This window comes from Drosophila obscura, unplaced genomic scaffold (assembly GCF_018151105.1).
Source record: "Drosophila obscura isolate BZ-5 IFL unplaced genomic scaffold, ASM1815110v1 contig_14, whole genome shotgun sequence".
Lineage (NCBI taxonomy): Eukaryota > Metazoa > Arthropoda > Insecta > Diptera > Drosophilidae > Drosophila > Drosophila obscura.
Window position 1 is genome coordinate 612,042 of NW_024542724.1, and position 17,938 is coordinate 629,979.

The window sequence follows — 17,938 nt, forward strand, 5'->3', positions numbered from 1 at the left end:
TGGCCCCAAGGAGTAGTGTTTTGGTAGGGTGGAGGGAGGACAGGCCAAAGATTCAGAGTTGCCAGAGCAAACAACCAGAAAGGCAAGGGATTTTCGATTGGCGATGATTGCAGTTTTTGCTTTTGTTTTCACATTTTTCGCACACACACACCACACCACACATTTTCCCTGCGCATTTTCCTTTTGGTCTTGCCATTCATCGGCATGTTACCCCACTCCCTGTTTTTCGTTCTACCTCGCCCCTGTCAACCCAGTTTCCTCTCTCTCTTTCTCTCTCTCTGTCTCTTGTGCTCACTCACTCACTCTTGCTCTTCCTCTACTACGCTCTTTCGGCATTTTAGCGTTCTGCATGTCATCTGTCGCGGTCAGCAGGCGTGCCACCCCCTCCTCGCATCCTTCTGCTCCTCCTGTGGCGGCCAGTACATAAGTTTTTATTTGAAATATAGGAAAACATATGTATATGTATATAAAATCAGTTTGCCATGTCATCGACAACCGCCACTGCCCCATCACCAGCTGCTGGACGAGTGAAAAATCATTTTGTAGACGACCGACCGACGCCTCTTGCTTTGTTTGTTTTCTGCCTTGGAGTTTCCACGCCACACTCCGCACTGCTCTGCAGCACCCGCCCGCCCACTCGTTGCCTCATTCATCTCTGTGCACTTTTCACTTTTCCATAAACTGTGCCCGGCCCTTGCCTTGCCTGATGGTGGAAAATGAATGGAAATGTTTGTTGTCTATCGTAGAATTGTGTCGTGTCTCCCTCTCTCTCTCTCTCTCTCTCTCTGTTGGATGCACTGCGTCGCGTCTGCCCTGGCTTTCTGCATGTTGAATGTTTCTACGAGTGCTCCACAAACTATTACCGGTATGTGAGCGCATCTCTTCTATCCCCTAGCCCCTAGACCCTATCCCCCGCTTACAACCTTGCAGCCTCTGATTCGATTACAGCCGCAGATCTGGTGCATATAAAGCGCCCAGAGCAATGCTAACCCATGCTAGTCGAGATCCGATATTCACAGCGAACACTTCTCCCCATCCTCTATTCCTAATTTGCAGTGCTGCAACGATAAAGAAATGAATTCAAGCATATTTCATGGCACAGCTGAGAACGGCCTGCGGCATGATAAGATTGTTATACTGGATGCGGGAGCACAGTACGGCAAGGTAAGGCTCAATGTATTTATTCCTTTGTTACCATTGTCTCAAAATATTTGTGATTGCTTTACAGGTTATCGATCGAAAGGTGCGGGAACTGCTCGTTGAATCGGATATACTGCCCCTAGATACACCAGCGGCAACGATACGGAATAATGGCTATCGGGGCATAATCATATCCGGCGGCCCCAACTCTGTGTATGCCGAGGATGCGCCCACGTACGATCCGGATCTGTTTAAGTTGAAAATTCCCATGCTTGGCATTTGCTATGGCATGCAGCTAATCAACAAAGAGTTTGGCGGCACCGTTCTCAAGACGGACGTCCGGGAAGATGGCCAACAGAACATTGAGATTGAAACCTCGTGCCCGCTGTTCAGGTGAGCGAAAGCCCAGAGAAAATAATCGCATGGCAGCAAAAAGAAAGTGTTCAAATTGATGAAGCTTATTTGAGTGCTGATACAATGCTGCCAGAGTAATCTTTTAAGCCAAGAACAGTTCAGTTTAGAGCAGTTTATAAACTGATCTACACGTGGCTTAACAGTAGCTACCGTTTACTGTCGATTTTTGTTTTATTAATCAGGAAATCCTTTTACTTACAGCCGCCTGAGTCGCACACAGTCCGTACTGCTCACCCACGGGGACAGCGTAGAGCGAGTGGGGGAGAAGCTAAAGGTGGGGGGTTGGTCCACGAACCGCATTATCACGGCCATCTACAGCGAAGTGTTGCGCATCTATGGCGTTCAGTTTCATCCAGAGGTGGACCTAACCATCAACGGCAAACAGATGCTATCAAATTTCCTCTATGAAATCTGCGAACTAACACCAAACTTCACAATGGGCAGCAGGAAGGAGGAGTGCATACGCTACATACGAGAGAAAGTTGGCAGTAATAAAGTCTTGGTAGGTTGAACATAAGGAAGGATTCCTTAACGAATCATTTGTTAATCCCACATTGAAATATCTTTGCTATTTGCAGCTCTTGGTCAGTGGCGGAGTGGATTCAAGTGTTTGTGCAGCCTTGTTGCGACGTGCCCTCTATCCTCATCAGATAATTGCCGTGCATGTGGATAATGGTATGCATAATCATTCATTTAAAAGATAAATTCAATGGTAAATGTATACTCTTACAGGTTTCATGCGCAAGAACGAAAGTGAAAAGGTGGAACGTTCGTTGCGCGAAATTGGCATCGATTTGATTGTACGAAAGGAAATCTATACGTTCCTCAAGGGCACCACGCAAGTGAAGCGACCCGGCCAATATTCGGTCGTTGAGACGCCCATGCTCTGTCAGACCTACAACCCCGAGGAGAAGCGCAAGATAATTGGTGATATATTCGTAAAGGTGACCAACGATGTTGTGGCCTTTCTGAAACTCAAACCCGAAGAAGTTATGCTCGCCCAGGGCACCCTAAGGCCAGATCTAATTGAGTCCGCATCGAATATGGTCAGCACGAATGCCGAAACAATCAAAACGCATCACAATGACACGGATCTGATTAGGTTAGACATCCGTTAATCTGATCTTTAAGGCAAACATCTAATGGGAAACCTTTATTTTTGTTTGTTTGCAGAGAACTGCGCAATGCGGGACGCGTTGTGGAGCCATTGTGTGACTTTCACAAGGATGAAGTACGAGATTTGGGCAATGATCTGGGTCTGCCCCCAGAGCTAGTCGAGCGTCAACCCTTCCCAGGTCCCGGTCTGGCCATCCGTGTGCTGTGCGCCGAGGAGGCCTATATGGAAAAGGACTATTCAGAGACTCAGGCAAGTACTAGATGCTCAATCGTCCATCAGTCATAATATTTAAAGAACCTTCTTTATAGGTAATTGTGCGTGTTATTGTGGACTATAAGAACAAACTGCAGAAGAATCATGCGCTCATCAATCGAGTGACGGGCGCCACCAGTGAGGCCGAACAAAAGGAGCTGTTGCGCATCTCTGCCAACTCCACGATTCAAGCTACCCTGTTGCCCATACGGTCGGTGGGTGTTCAAGGCGACAAGCGTAGCTACAGCTATGTGGTGGGTCTGTCCACGAGTCAGGAGCCCAACTGGATGGATCTGCTCTTTCTGGCCAAGATCATACCGCGCATTCTGCACAATGTGAATCGGGTATGCTATATCTTTGGGGAGCCCGTCCAGTATCTGGTCACAGACATAACGCACACAACCCTCAATACGGTGGTGTTGTCGCAGCTCCGGCAAGCCGATGCCATTGCAAATGAGGTACAAGAATTCATAATCCCTATAAGAGTGCCCCATAATCCTAATCGGCGTTTTGTAACCCATTTTTAGATTATCATGCAAGCTGGATTGTACAGGAAAATCTCACAGATGCCAGTCGTTCTGATACCCGTGCACTTTGATCGGGATCCCATCAATAGGACGCCCTCCTGCAGAAGATCGGTGGTGCTGCGTCCATTCATAACGAACGACTTTATGACTGGAGTGCCGGCTGTGCCTGGATCAGTGCAACTGCCTTTGCAAGTATGTGTGGAATCTGTTGATCTGCAATGCAGGATTGATCTCTATTATCGTTGCTTGACAGGTCCTTAATCAAATGGTGCGCGACATAACCAAGCTGGATGGAATCTCGCGGGTACTCTATGACTTGACCGCCAAGCCGCCGGGTACCACTGAGTGGGAATGATGCGCTCAAACCAAATCTTTCAACAGCCATTTCATAGAAATAGAGGAAACAATAAAACCGAACAGCAGCAGCAATCGTACTATGCGGGAGCTTCAGAGTAGGACAAAAGCGAAGGATCGATCGAACGATCCAGTCTTGCCGCCCGATGCAAAGCGACGCTTGATAGCTGATCCCGATAACGATCCTGAACCTGACCCTCCCCCGATAGAGAGCTGCCTTTAAGAGATTGAAACGAGAAACGAGCGGAGAGAGTAACTGAAGCGTAAATACAACTATAGATAGCGCCCGCTTTTGAAACAACAACAAATCAGGTTCTTAATATCGATAAATGTTTGTAATTGATGCGCAATTAAGCAAAAAAGGAAAGGCAAACTGTTTGCCCTACCCACCCCCCTAAAAAATACTAATTATGTACATTTGCATGTTTTCTTCCTTTTATGAAAAGGAAATGCCTACACCCCGTAACCCCTCCCTAAAAAAAAAAAACAAAGTAAAACAAACAATTAATTTACGCATTTTTAGTTATATACATAAAGAAATATATGATATATATATAGAGATGATGATATATATATCTTCGTACAGATATTAAATAAATACAAAAAAAAAATGTCCCAGTTCTGAAAAGTTGTAAGAGGAAAGTGTTTTCCCGGGCAAAAGAAAGGCATGTGTTTGCAAAACAGAAAAAGAAATACAAATTGTAAGAATATATAAAAACAAGAAATATTATATTATAAGCTAAAATTATGAATTGTTATAAAAACGTCTATATTTAAAGAATGGCAAAAATAAAAGAAACAAAACCCGATTACGATGATACAAGAAAAAATGTAATAAAACGAACAAGCGATTTACAAGCATTGAGTATTTTATCATGATTTGGCTCTTCTATCTCTTCTTCTAGTTCTATGGAGGGCTGGAATTTCTCGTCTCTTGTTAGCAGTCTGCTCTTGCCGAAACGTTTTACAAGCGCTTGTTATATTTCATGGCAATATAGGAGCGTACGCCTCAAATACACTTTGGGAAAATTTTGTACATTACAAAAATATTGAAAAATCTTCTTCAGTTAAATGATCGGTGGTGTCGGAAATATATTTTTAAAATCTATTGAAAAGCCCTAAGCCTCTACAATCTTTAATAATTTCAACTTTCTAATTAATAATGTTTTAAGATCCCGTCCAAAACTATCTTCCAAACCGGAAATCAGCTTCTTCTCATCTTCATAATTGTAAAAGTTATACTTCAATGCTCTATGAAGTTATCAAGAAATCTCATCACCATCATCATAGTTGCTGTGGTCGGTAATTATAGCGATGTCTGTGCCATGTCTTGGTTCTATGGATACGCTGGCAAGTCTCTATCTTTAAGATGGCTTTGTTCATTCCTGTTGTTAACACTTACAAGCGTTTATACAACTATTTCATGATTCTGTTGGCATTCTAGTCTTTTGAGTATTCACTTTTCCTATGGGTAGGTTGTCAGTTCCCTTTTCTCTAAGCAGTCTTTATCAAACTGTGGCATCGAGCCACTTGTGGCCACTAGTATCCTATGAAAGGCCTCGGGCGTAAGGCTCAGCTTGCTGCACTTATTGTTCCTTAGGTTTTCCAGATCCTTTAGCTTGCTCGCATACGATGTCACTTTGCTGCAATTCTTTCTAACAGAATCCAACAGCAAAAAGCATGCCGATCTATGTGAATTGGTCTAAGGAGGGAAGAAGATTCTGACTGAACCAATTACCGAGAAAAAACTCTGCCAACTTACAGTCTCAGTGGGTAAAGGAGATTTACCCCACTTTCTGTCAAACATATGATTTAAGAACTGAAACTTTTGCGAATATTCCAGTGGGGGATCCAGATCAATGTCCGGCTGGAACTTGGCCTCCTGCTGATGTATGCGCTCCAGTTCGACATTATAGCGAAGCTTGTAGATCAAGAATTTCCAGCGCTCGCTCTCTGAGTTTTTCTTCATCTTTCTCGCAATCTCCTGCCAGACCTTCTCCTTCAGGGAAAAATTGAAAAAATCGCTATTACATTGATGCCACAGGCATTCATGGCCTTTGTACAGATCAATCAACTTGAGATATTTCTTCATTCGACGCGTGAACTCTGGCATTTCCCCACTTATCGTTGAGGCGGATGGCTCGGGAGGAATGCGGGTGCGACTCCTCGTGGCACCACCATGTCGCTTGCAATTCATCTTTCCGGTTGAGAATTTTGACTTTTGTTAAAAAAAAAAACCAAAAAAAAAACAACCAAATAAAATCTATATAGAACATAATTTGACATTATGTCAAACATGCACAATTCAAAAAATTGTAAAGTGAAACAAAATCACACAAAATTTTTAAATTTTAATTTATTATTTAAAATCTATTAAATTCTATACCTTTAAAGACGCTTAATTAAAGATTATGTATTTATATTCCAATATATTTATATTTTACTGTTTTTAATGTAAATAAACAGGTTTAACAAACAGTTTTAAAAAATCTTAACAGTATAAAAAAATCTATAATTCATTATACATTTTTGGATCTCCAATTCTCCCGATTCTTAAAATGGTAGACATTTGAAAAATATAATGAAAACGTAACATTTTAAATGATTTTGGCAATTTTCTTGGTCAAAATTTTAGTAAAAAAATTCGATGAAAACATCGATCGTGCGGATTGAACAATACCAAATTATTAAATGTAAAAACTCTTCATATTGAGACAAAATTATATTGGAAATGGTTTTTTTATTGGCATTTAGTTTTTTTTTTAGTGGTGAACTCCCTGAAATCCGAAACTCCAGAAAAGCATTGAAACTCGATCAGTACTTGATATTCTGTTTTTTCCCCATAATTTATAATAATATTAACTGTCGGGTACTTATAATTGATAAAATTAGTTTAGGCCTGAGGATATAAAAATTCGTTAAGAACTCGGATAACCCCCCCCACAAATATACATATATCCTCATGCTTTTAGGTTGGGTTTATTGTCCGATTTCGGGCTAAAATAAAAGATTCAGTTTAATACGTAGATTTACTTTAAGTTTTATTCGCACTTCATTGTCTTCATAGTCGTCGCAATCTGCAGATCTGCTCAGACAAGTTCACAAAACATAATCAAAATCGATATCGAAGGAAACATTACAAAGCAAGAATTACAAAATAATAATAATAATAATATATGTTTGTATAATTATAATTATGTATGCATGTATATAAAACTCTCTCCAATTCTCGCTCGGTTCGTGATCAATAACATATTCCATTCACTTTTTAAAAAATAGCACAAAAAATCTATAAACAATTTGAAAAAAATTGAATAACAATACCATAAACTTGATTGCTTGCGTTTTGTGTCGTCTGAGTGTGTGTCTACACCTATCTGGGCTCTGATAGGATCGGGTATATAGAATCGTTTTAGATACGGGGGCTGGGGATCTTAAGTAAGTTCAAGTTGCGCCATTTATTGGGCGGCCAGCTCCTTCATGCGGTTGAGAGCGCTGCCAGCCTTGAACCATCCAATCTGCAGGTCATTCAATGTGTGATTCAGCTTGATCTTATCGACCTTGTCGCCGTTCTTGATCTCGCACTCCACGGGCTTGCCAGGCGCCAAACCGTTCAAATTGAGTAGAGAAATCTTGCTCGTAGGTTGGATCTATTAAAAGAAAAAACTCTCAATTATTTCGGACACATTAAATGGGGTCCCGGTCTTACCTTATCGTAATCAGCGGGATTGGCGAAGGTCAGGGGCAGGAGACCCTGCTTCTTCAGGTTGGTCTCGTGGATACGGGCAAACGACTTGACAATGATGGCACGGCCACCCAGATGACGGGGTTCGAGAGCGGCATGCTCGCGGGACGAGCCCTCGCCGTAGTTCTCATCACCGACGGCCACCCACTTGACATTGTTGGCCTTGTAGTCGCGTGCAACATCGGGTACACCGCCCCAGGAGCCATTGCGCTGGTTCTTGATGTTGTTCATCTCGTTATTCTCAGAGTTGGTGGCTCCAATGAACATGTTGTTCGAGATGTTGTCCAAATGGCCGCGATACTTTAGCCAGGGACCAGCCGCCGAGATGTGATCAGTGGTGCACTTTCCCTTGACCTTAATCAGCACAGTCAAATCGGTCAGATCCTTGCCGTTCCACTTGTCGAAGGGCTCCAGCAGCTGCAGGCGCGACGACTTGGGATCCACAGCAACCGCAACGGTGTCGCCAACCTGTGTGAGAAAACAAGTGAATGTGTAAGTAGAATCCAAAAGGAAACATAAAATCACGTATACTCACTTTTGGGGGAGCGGTGTAGGTATCCTGACCGGGATCGAAGCCCTGGGCGGGCAGCTCATCACCGAACGGGGCCTTCAGCTTGAACTTCTTGCCATCCGAGCCGGTAAGCTCATCCGTCAACGGGTTAAAGTCCAGACGGCCGGCAATCGACAGGGCGGTGACCAACTCGGGACTGGTCACAAAGCAATGTGTGGCCGGATTGGCATCGTTGCGTCCGGTAAAGTTACGGTTGTACGACGTCACAATGGTGTTCTTGTCGCCCTTCTTTACATCCTGACGGTCCCACTGGCCAATGCAGGGCCCACAGGCGTTGGCCAGCACAGTGCCGCCGAACTTGTCAAACACCTCCGAGATGCCATCACGTTCAATGGTGGCACGGATCTGCTCTGAGCCGGGGGTCACATTGAAAGGGATCTTCGACTTGATGCCATGGGCCATGGCATCCTTGGCAATGCTGGCACAACGGCCCATATCCTCGTACGAGGAGTTCGTGCAGGAGCCAATCAGACCCACGCGAATGTCCATGGGGTAGCCGTTCTTCTTGGAGTTCTCCGCGAGCTTGCTAATGGGATGGCCCAGATCGGGGGTGAACGGACCATTCACATGCGGCTCCAGGGTGTCAAGATTGAGCTCGATTAACTGATCGTATTCGCAGTTCTTGTCGGCCGACAGGAGTTTCGACTGGAACTTTTGGGCCTCGGCGGAAATGCCACCACGTCCGGTGCTCTTCAGATAATCGGCCATGCGTGTGTTGAAGGGGAAGAGCGAGGTGGTTGCACCGATCTCAGCACCCATGTTGCAGATGGTGGCCATGCCCGTGCAGGAGATGGAGTCAACGCCCTTGCCGTGGTACTCAATGATGGCGCCAGTGCCGCCCTTGACGGTCAGAATGTCGGCCACCTTTAGGATCACATCCTTAGGGGAGGTCCAGCCACTGATCTTGCCTGTCAGATTGACACCAATCACCTTGGGGCACTTGAGCTCCCAGGGAATGTCGGCCATCACATCGACGGCATCGGCGCCGCCCACACCGATGCAGAGGCCACCCAGACCACCGCCATTGGGGGTGTGGGAGTCAGTGCCGATCATGAGCAGGCCGGGGAAGGCATAGTTCTCCAGAATGATCTGATGGATGATGCCGCTGCCTGGCTTCCAGAAGCCCAGGCCATACTTGGCGCAGGTGGACGCCAGGAAATCGTAGACCTCGCGATTCAGATCCTTGGCACGGGCCAAATCCTTAACGCCACCGACCTGCGCTTCGATCAAGTGATCGCAATGCACCGTCGAGGGGACAGCAACACGCTTTAGGCCGGACGAGATGAACTGCAGCAGAGCCATCTGGGCGGTGGCATCCTGCATGGCCACGCGATCAGGACGCAGACGCAGATACGAGGTGCCACGCTCAATATCCTGATTGGCGGGATCATCCAAATGCGAGTACAGAACCTTTTCCGACAGCGTCAGCGGGCGGTTGAGGCGACTGCGCACCACATCTAGTCGCTTGTTCAGCTTCTCGTAGGGCAGAAAGACGTCCGAGTCGAACTTGGACAGGGCCACCTTCGAGGCCGAGTAGCAGGAGGCATGGAACTGACGTACCATCGCTGCTTCGCTGACAACATTTTTGCCCAGCCTACACACCTGAAAAACCAGATCAAGATCATTTAATTAGCACATGTGTATGTATTCTCATGAAAGTCAACAGTCTGGGGATGGACAGTACAGCCCCGATACATCTGATCTCTTTACTTGGGGTTTATTATCAAATCTTTTTGTTAGGGTACACACTGTACTCGTGTCTTATTTGATTGATTCGTTTAGAGCGTAATAAACACTTGATTAACATGTCACGGGCCCTCTCAACATTAATTTGAATGAAGCCGCCTTATCAACGAAATGTACAAATCGTAATTAGGAGCTGTTATTAGATGTGCAGATATTTCGATGCTAGATAAGGGTTTCATTTACTATATACAGTATAGACTTTTTTTCAAATGATTTAAGTAGTGGGCAGGTTTTCAGATGTTGGAATCAGTCCAACAACAACAACAAAAAAAACCAAAACCTATAACAATTTTCGGACGCCATTAAGACTTGTTTACTGATCATTACGTGGACAGCTGATAGTATATTCCAGATATATCTATATAATATGTACATAAATTTGTATAAGAGTCACGGAGTAGTAATACATATATTGTGCAAAATTATTCAGATCAATGAACTGTCTACATAGCCACGAATAATGCACTTTACAAAAATGTATATTTATCAGAATGATAAACCATTTACATATATGTATTTACTATCACATATAAAAGACAATATCACCCGATTAACTTCTACATTGTTGCAACATTCTAGAAACGAAACAAAGCCAAACAAAATCGAAATTGGAATGCAATTACGTCGGCAAATAGGGTCATTAACTTGTTGGCAAGGCACAGACAGTACAAGTACAGTGAAGCCTCTGCAAAAACAAGTACATGGGTGTGCAATGTATGTACTCCATGGACGAGCGCGTGATAGAATTGTTAAGAAACAGTTAATTGTAGCTATATTTAGTTGCACTATCTTGAATGTAAGTAAACCTGTCAGAGATAAGACGGACCCCGACCGGACGCAAGATATATGCTAGCGAATCTCCTGGTTAAATAACGAGGGCAGCGCAGCTGTTATGTAAATGCAAATTATAATAGATCCAAAATGATGTTAATTGAAATGCACCGCCCCCACTGATGCCATCCCATGGTCTAGTCTTTTCCATCCAAGATGCGTTTGCAGACGTCTGTCAGAAGGGAAGGGAAGCAAGGGAGGGATGGAATCACAATCACAATGTACTCTCGGTGTTAGGTAACAACTTTTGATTTCGTTTTTAGGTTAGAAAAGAACTGTGTCAAATTATTGGCCACTTCCTCCTCATCCTGAAGATCCTGCACATGAATACGCATGATTTTACGAGTATACAAATAATTAATTGCACTGTTCCTCCAGTCTTTATCAAGTTTGATTGGGGGTTAGTAGGTTTCGATTTTTACTGGGAATTCGCACAGCACACGAGAGGCAGGACAGGCATAAGACGCGCCGCCATCAACGTACCTGTGCCTGGGCACTCATTAGTCTCGCAGCCATTATTTCGCGTTTATTTGGTTAATATGCAAGTACGCAGAGCACACGTCGGGATTTGATTACAGCACAAAAATTCAAGTTCAGGCCCAGCCGTATATCAAAATTTTCAGCCCTCTCAGCCGGAAGATTTTAACACACAGAGAACCGCTGCTTGGTGGCGCTGCTGCCGTGGGTTCCAGTGTTGCCAGGCCAGCTTGTTTCCCGCTGCTCTAGCTTTTTTTTTATCAAATGGCGGAAAAAAATTGAATAAACGGGAATTTTTTTAATAAAGCTGGCACTTTGGGTATCATTTTGCGATAGTGTTTATGGCTTATCAGCAAGAATGCAACCCTGTTCGGCACTTCCATCTCTATGTTTATAAACCTTACAAAATCGCGAACAAAGATAGTGGTGGAAGATATTAATATTAATATTAATATTAAGAAAATGTTTGTGAAGTGTGGTTTGAAAGCCAAGCCCGGTATTCACCTACTGGCTCCGCATAGATGTGTTGGATAAATCTTGCGTTTTTTGCAGCTATTTCACAACTAAACTTTTGTAGGGGGGCCACAAAAACTTCTGAACAGAAGTATCTATTTGCCTATTTGATGGTCAACATACTGCAATGGAATCTGCAGATCATTTGATTATTATATGTTCCAAAACGTTTAACGAGAGCGCAACAGAACAATGAATGAATGATAATGAAATTGTTGATGTCGAAAAATGTTCGACTATTTTTTTCATTCAAGCTTTATTTAACTCAAAAATATTGGCAGCACTGGTGGGTTCCCGCCAGTGTGCGAGGGCGTGCGCTGATAAGCGCTCGCTTGCGCTACCCAGCACTAGGCCGTTTGTTTGCGTAGGCGGGCCATTTGTAGCACCTGTGCGAATAATAAATAAGTAAAACACTGGGAAACATGTTTGGTAAAGCGCAGTCAGAGTCAGCCAGGGCCGAGCGCCATGTCAGAGCGTCGTGGGGTGCAGGAAATACCCGTGGATTACACGCCAGTGGCCACTCAAGCAGATCACATTGCAACCACCTCCTGCTGCAGGCGACCCAACTGCAACTATTGCGGCGAGAGATGAGCGAAAATTGTGCTGCTGTGGCCATGGGTACATCATACCCGTTTTATACTGTTCGTGCTTGTGCTGATAGTGCTGCTGTTGCCTTGGGAGACGTTCCACCGCAACGAGGGGGCAAACGCAAACACCCCTGTCCCCGTTGAGGCCGCGTTTCCATGCCAACTCCAGCTGGTGGAGACCCTGCCTATAGGCTTTAACTACAGCAGCGGTAACCACCCCCGGTGGATGAGCACGTTTGAGGGCTGGCAGCAGCTACTAGACAGCGCCAAGGAGTCTCTGGACATTGCCGCACCCTACTGGACACTGCGCGGCGTCGGTGTCAATGACAGCAGCAGCACGCAGCATGGGGATCGGCTCTTTCATCGTCTACTCGCCAACGGTGACGCGGGCAGGCCAAAGCTACGCATACGAATCGCCCTGAACCGTAGCCAGGAGAGCGTTTGGCATGCGGACGCTAGGATCTTATCCAACTACGGTGCTGCCGAAGTGGTTGCAGTTGAGCGGCTGCGCGCGAATCTCTGGATTGTGGATGGACAGCACTTCTACCTGGGCAGCGCCAACATGGACTGGCGTTCGCTGAGCCAGCGCAAGGAAATGGGTGTCCTGGGCCAAAACTGTCCCCATCTAACGCGTGATCTGGCCAAGATATTCAAGGCATATTGGTACTTGGGCGGCAACGATGTCCCCAACTACTGGCCCTGGCTCTATCACACGCACATCAATCAGCGACGACCACTGCTGCTAAATGTAAACATGAATTACACCATCCACGCCTACGTCTCCACCTCACCGCCTTCGCTGGCGGCCACAGGGCGTGCCAATGAACTAGATGTCATCCTGGATGCCATCGAAAAGGCCACCGAGCTCGTGTGCATTGCTTTGGTGGATTATTTTCCGCTATTGAGGCACCAAGGAAAGCTGGAATATTGGCCGCATATAGATAACGCTTTGCGAAAGGCAGCCGTGGAGAGGGGAGTGGCCATCAAACTACTCATATCCTGGTGGAAGTATTCCGATCCCAGCGAAGATCACTTTCTGCGGTCGCTGCAAGCCCTTTCCCAGCTGAGAGAAGAAGTCGACATAGAAGTTGTAAGTGAGCACTCACAATGATAGGTGCACATAATAATTCCTACCGTTTTGCAGCGCCGCTTTGTGGTGCCTACCACAGAAGAACACGAGAAGATCTCCCACGGGCGTGTCAATCATAATTCTTACATGGTCACAGAGGATGTCGCTTATATTGGCAGCTCCAGCTGGTCGGGAGAGCATTTCATTTACTCGGCTGGCGTTGGACTAATCCTGCATGACATGGACTACAATAACAACAGTATTCGGAAAGATTTGCTAGCTGTTTTCCATCGCGATTGGTTTAGTCCGTTTTCGCTGCCACTGAAGCACAATTTTCGAATTTAAATACGCCTAGCCCTCGCTTAACCCTGAAGCAACGTTCCTAGAAAACCTCGTGTTCAGTCGCAGAATTATGCATAAGTTAGATTACGAAGTACACACGTATCGAATAAATAAAGTTGACCCACTTAACGGAAAACCTCATAACACACGACACTGCACTATAGCTGAGACAACAATAACCCCTTCTGCAGCGATTTCTTTTAAGGATGCGTTCGCTCCTCAGCCCAACTGCACAATAATATATTAATTCCACATTAATTGAATTCCCATTCCATTTTACCCTATTCTTATAGACTCGGCACTTTCTGTACCTTTTGTTACCTATAAATATAGTTTAAGTTTGTTAAATAAAGTCAGTATCAGGAACAGTAACATGAACTGCCTTGCGCTCTGTGGGACAGACAGATAATTGTGAATAACCAAGCACACTGCCCGAGGCAAAGTGATAATTTCTTTATTCTGTATGTAATAATGATCCGACCTAAACCATCGGCAATCTGATAGAATTGGTCATTCTGTACGTTAATGTGTTTTCCGTGGAAGGGGGCGCGACAAAATTTTGAAACAACTTGATTCAGTGTGATATCACATTAGTCTGGAAACAAGATTGGGTTGCTCTAGCTCTTATAGTCTCTGAGAACAAAACGAGACGGACAGACAGACACAGACTCGGCTATTGATGAGCTTTGTGGCGTCAGATTTATATCATGAGCTGAGCCGACACCAGAGCCGAAGACCTGGGAAAGTCCTCCAAACTCACGACATTTCTCTTGTATAAACTGACACATCTATGAATATAATGTACATATGTATGGTAAGTGGCTATGCGTACGTACATACCTCTGGCACTTTGCAGCACTACCCAGCCCGTCAGCTGTTAATGTCATAATAAAAGTCAGACCTAACCTCAATTCATTTACCCAAATCTCAATTTAATTTCACTACAAATTTGAATAAAAACAAAAAAATCCAGAAGCATGGCCCAGAAACCGACGCGTGATATTTTTGGAATTATTTTCAAAAACTTTTGGAAATCATTGCGACCGCGCCAGTTACGCGGCAACTACATTGGCGAAGATTATTTCGGCAACAAATACTTTGAGATCCCGGCAAACCCGTCCATTGGCAAGCGCAAATCCTCACGTTGGTTCGAGCCGGCAGAAAAGGATGCCTTCGATCAAGAACTAACCGCCGAGTGGGAGGCCTGGCTAAGGGGACGTCGTGAGGAGCCACCAACCCGTGAGGAGCTGGTGAAAAATCTCCAAATTATGGACATGAAAAAGCGAAATGCTGCCGAGCTGGAGGCCACCTATGCAAAGGATAAGGATGACAAGGCCATGCCCAAGCAAGTGGAGGGCCCAACCATCGGCACATTTCCCAAATACAAAGATTACGAGTTCATACCGGGAACGAGATCCGCCAGAAAAGAAGTAGGGATATTTTAAATGAATTTGTAATGTGTAAATATATTAATTATGTAGCTTAGTGTTCTTCTACCAATCATTCAAATCCAAGTCCTTAACTATGTCCACAGCCGCCCCGGTCTCGTCATAATCATCGACAGCTGCCTCCTCCGTTGGCTCTGGAATGGCAGCCTTTTGGGTCTTCTTCTCTGGCTTGGCCACCTTAACCTTCTTCTGCTTGGGCTGCTCAACATCAGATTCGTCGTCATCATCTTCGTCATCCATTGGGATGTGCGGACCGCCCTCATCATCCTCGGAGTCTGAGGGGAACAGCTCCAGTTCGCCGTTTTCGTTGCGCACGGGCACTCCCGTCTTGGGCGCCGGTCGCTTCAGCTTCGGCACAGCGTAGTCGGAATTGATGTCGTCCGTTTGGGCCGCCTGGCGTCGTTTCTTTGTCTCGTGTGTCTTCAGCCAGCTAGCATAGTAGATGTCCAGGGGTGTGCGCTTGGTTCGTAGCTGTTGCTCCCAGGCTGCCACCGCCTGAGCATCCTTAAGGTCAAAGGTGACGGTGCTCTTGCTGCGCTGTTGCTCAATGAACTTGCTGCTCTCCTGGATCTTGTCCAGCAATTGCTTCAGCTTACGTGTGTAATTGGAATTGCGGCACTCCTTGAGATAGGCCTTAATTGCCATCACGGCCGGCACGACCAAGTCGCTGAAGGCCAGCGAAGCCGACTCGTGAGCGAGATATTCCAGCAGCAAGGCACACACCTGCTCGATGACCTCATCGCGGAATCCATTCTCCGCCAGCTGACCCTTGTTCAGCCTGAGGACGCATGTGAACTGCAGCGGCTTCATGGACACCGCCGAGTGTTTGCGATTGAAGGTGTTGCTCCGCAGCACCTCCACAATCAGCGGCAGCACCGGCACATAAGTCTGCGTCTCCTTTGCCAGCGAAATCAGCGTTTGCAGGCAGTGGAAGCGCAACGGGAAGTACTGGGCCGTCGGTATCAAGCGGATCACGCCCGTGGCAATGGTGACCAATGGATAGACCAGAGGCTGCAGCTGCGGCTTGTTTGTGCTGGCGCCCAGCAGATCTGCCCACAGGCGAAGCGAGTTAATGAACTGCCAGTTGTAGACGGCCTGGAAGCTGTCCTTTTTCTTCAAGATCACCGCATTGCGCAGGTGAATGGCCAGCTGGCGGATGTAAAGGAACGCATGCTGATAGCTCACGTTCAAGTCCAAGGCGAACATCTCCACGAGCGAGCGGCGCATAAAGTTGATGCCCGGCAATGTGTTGGGGAGACAAACTTGGAGTTGCGCACATAGGCAAGGTACATGGCCTTCAGGACATGGTTCAGCATTGTGCCCTGATCAAGAGAGAGATTATTAGCTTCTAGAATAAGGCAGGGAAGTAGGTTATTACCTGCTGGTTCCTTGTTATCTTCAGGATGCAGAGAAAGGCCAGCACGCGAACGGTTTCATCGCCCGTCGCCCAAAGCACAATCAAACGCTTCAGTATGGTCTTGCCCAGGGCCGTGAAGGGAGCAACCATGCCAGCCATCTGATGCAGATGCTTGAGCAGAACGCCCAGTATATTAGCGCTCGATACTTGCTCCACGAGGCGTATCAGATCGGTGAGGTAGTAGCGGAGGCAGCCACGCACCTTGACCCACTTTTTGTGCTTGTGCAGCGGCAGGCTGCTGTTGGGCCTCACGCCCAGCACTCGGATAATGGCCGGCTGCAGGTGGAGCACGCACAGCTGGATGACGCCATTGAAGGAGGCGGCTCCGACGACTTTAAAGGCGGCAGCATTTGGCTGGTTCTCGCCACCGTCCGCCCCATCGGCGGAGATGCTGGCCAGGGCCGAGTTGAAGGCCTGAATCACTTTACGCACAATGTCAATGGATACGTTGGCCTGGCCTAGCTGCTGTTCCCACTGACGCAACAAGTTTAGGGTGACCTTTTGAGTCCCACCGGTAGCAGCGGATTCATCCTCGCCATCGCCCTCCTCCTCAAAATCACTCTCATCGCTGGCCACAGCTAGATCGTCACTGGGCTTGTGGTACTTCTCTTCGTTCTCCTCGTCGTCGCCACTGTCACTATCGGCGTCCTTCTGCGCCGCCGATTCTTTCTCACCTTCGTCCTCGTCCTCCTCATCACTGTCCATTAAATTGAAATCCAGCAGCTTCTTGTCATTTGTCTTGAGAAACTCGTAAAACTCTGGATCTATCTGCTTGAGACCCTCCAGGTCCTCTTTGTGTGATTTCTTTGACGCCTTCTTTGGGGGCTTCACATTTTTGGAAACCACCACCGCCTTCTGCTTGGGTTTCCTTGTGATCTCCTTCTCATCTTTCAGCTTTTCTGATTTTTTCGCAACCGTCTTTCTGTTGGCCTCCTGTTTGGGCTGTTTTTTATTGATGCCAGCCTTGAGTTTGCCCAAGGATTTAACTTTCTTCGCTGCCACCTTCATTTTTTTAGAGCAAAACTAAAACAAAATGCACGTGTGCCGCCTATTTGGAGCTGCCACACCGCTGAAAAGTACCATAAATACCAAAATACTAAAAGAGCGCTGCCATCATTTCCCAAAGAGTTAAAACAAACTTGGCAAATCTATTTTTAGCTATGGCTTTTTCGATCTGAAATTATTTGTCATTAACTATCTTCTTCGTTCATCTTAACACCATTTATTGTGCTTTTCCGATTTATTGCTCATAGCAGGTTCAAAAACAATCATTAAACCACACCGTTTAGTTTGTCGTAAATAAATAAATATAGAGTATATTATTTTTGTCTCTCATGCATATGTTCTCATCGTTTCGTTAAGCTGCCGTCGCATAGTAAAAATCTAGC

At 45.9% G+C, this 17,938-nt stretch overlaps 6 protein-coding genes and 1 non-coding gene across 7 annotated transcripts; 4 read left to right on the forward strand and 3 right to left on the reverse strand.

The window, feature by feature from the left end:
- Window positions 1-1,056: 1,056 nt before the first annotated feature.
- On the forward strand, window positions 1,057-4,665 carry LOC111075449 (GMP synthase [glutamine-hydrolyzing]). Its single transcript, XM_022368740.2, has 9 exons — window positions 1,057-1,164; window positions 1,229-1,533; window positions 1,756-2,056; window positions 2,133-2,229; window positions 2,287-2,656; window positions 2,728-2,920; window positions 2,980-3,381; window positions 3,451-3,642; window positions 3,704-4,665. Exons 1-9 carry the CDS (start codon window positions 1,075-1,077, stop codon window positions 3,803-3,805), a joined length of 2,052 nt encoding a protein of 683 aa, XP_022224432.2. The 5' UTR covers window positions 1,057-1,074; the 3' UTR covers window positions 3,806-4,665.
- On the forward strand, window positions 1,563-1,699 carry LOC121405527. Its single transcript, XR_005968625.1, has one exon.
- On the reverse strand, window positions 4,662-6,066 carry LOC111075450. The gene is made up of 2 exons (XM_022368741.2): window positions 5,567-6,066; window positions 4,662-5,506 (listed from the first exon to the last, which is right to left on the reverse strand). Exons 1-2 carry the CDS (start codon window positions 5,999-6,001, stop codon window positions 5,270-5,272), a joined length of 672 nt encoding a protein of 223 aa, XP_022224433.2. The 5' UTR covers window positions 6,002-6,066; the 3' UTR covers window positions 4,662-5,269.
- A 762-nt stretch (window positions 6,067-6,828) lies between these two features.
- Window positions 6,829-11,352, reverse strand: LOC111075467 (probable aconitate hydratase, mitochondrial). Its single transcript, XM_022368760.2, has 4 exons — window positions 11,181-11,352; window positions 8,085-9,722; window positions 7,514-8,017; window positions 6,829-7,454 (listed from the first exon to the last, which is right to left on the reverse strand). Exons 1-4 carry the CDS (start codon window positions 11,211-11,213, stop codon window positions 7,263-7,265), a joined length of 2,367 nt encoding a protein of 788 aa, XP_022224452.1. The 5' UTR covers window positions 11,214-11,352; the 3' UTR covers window positions 6,829-7,262.
- A 684-nt stretch (window positions 11,353-12,036) lies between these two features.
- Window positions 12,037-13,996, forward strand: LOC111075484 (5'-3' exonuclease PLD3). The gene is given in 4 exon segments (XM_022368802.2): window positions 12,037-12,260; window positions 12,262-12,319; window positions 12,322-13,364; window positions 13,419-13,996. Coding segments are annotated over 4 exon segments (1,479 nt in total). The 5' UTR covers window positions 12,037-12,152; the 3' UTR covers window positions 13,689-13,996.
- A 574-nt stretch (window positions 13,997-14,570) lies between these two features.
- On the forward strand, window positions 14,571-15,170 carry LOC111075489 (NADH dehydrogenase [ubiquinone] 1 alpha subcomplex assembly factor 2). The gene has a single exon (XM_022368808.2). The coding sequence runs from the start codon at window positions 14,663-14,665 to the stop codon at window positions 15,128-15,130; it is 468 nt and encodes a 155-aa protein (XP_022224500.2). The 5' UTR covers window positions 14,571-14,662; the 3' UTR covers window positions 15,131-15,170.
- LOC111075487 (nucleolar complex protein 2 homolog) lies at window positions 15,126-17,587 on the reverse strand. The gene is given in 3 exon segments (XM_022368807.2): window positions 15,126-16,389; window positions 16,392-16,455; window positions 16,512-17,587. Coding segments are annotated over 3 exon segments (2,322 nt in total). The 5' UTR covers window positions 17,559-17,587; the 3' UTR covers window positions 15,126-15,178.
- Between the last annotated feature and the right edge of the window lie 351 nt (window positions 17,588-17,938).

What these genes read in the sequence shown, in the direction of transcription:
- LOC111075489 (XM_022368808.2), top strand. Translation starts at nt 14,663, where the DNA reads ATGGCCCAGAAACCGACGCGTGATATTTTTGGAATTATTTTCAAAAAC.
- LOC111075467 (XM_022368760.2), bottom strand. Translation starts at nt 11,213, where the DNA reads ATGGCTGCGAGACTAATGAGTGCCCAGGCACAG. An exon ending in CCTACACCGCTCCCCCAAAA is followed by an intron (nt 8,018 to 8,084) that starts GTGAGTATACGT and finishes TTTCTCACACAG; the next exon opens with GTTGGCGACACCGTTGCGGT. An exon ending in ATCCCGCTGATTACGATAAG is followed by an intron (nt 7,455 to 7,513) that starts GTAAGACCGGGA and finishes TTCTTTTAATAG; the next exon opens with ATCCAACCTACGAGCAAGAT.
- LOC111075449 (XM_022368740.2), top strand. Translation starts at nt 1,075, where the DNA reads ATGAATTCAAGCATATTTCATGGCACAGCTGAGAACGGCCTGCGGCAT. An exon ending in CGGGAGCACAGTACGGCAAG is followed by an intron (nt 1,165 to 1,228) that starts GTAAGGCTCAAT and finishes ATTGCTTTACAG; the next exon opens with GTTATCGATCGAAAGGTGCG. An exon ending in TTGGCAGTAATAAAGTCTTG is followed by an intron (nt 2,057 to 2,132) that starts GTAGGTTGAACA and finishes TGCTATTTGCAG; the next exon opens with CTCTTGGTCAGTGGCGGAGT.
- LOC111075450 (XM_022368741.2), bottom strand. Translation starts at nt 6,001, where the DNA reads ATGAATTGCAAGCGACATGGTGGTGCCACGAGGAGTCGCACCCGCATT. An exon ending in CTCCTTTACCCACTGAGACT is followed by an intron (nt 5,507 to 5,566) that starts GTAAGTTGGCAG and finishes TTCCCTCCTTAG; the next exon opens with ACCAATTCACATAGATCGGC.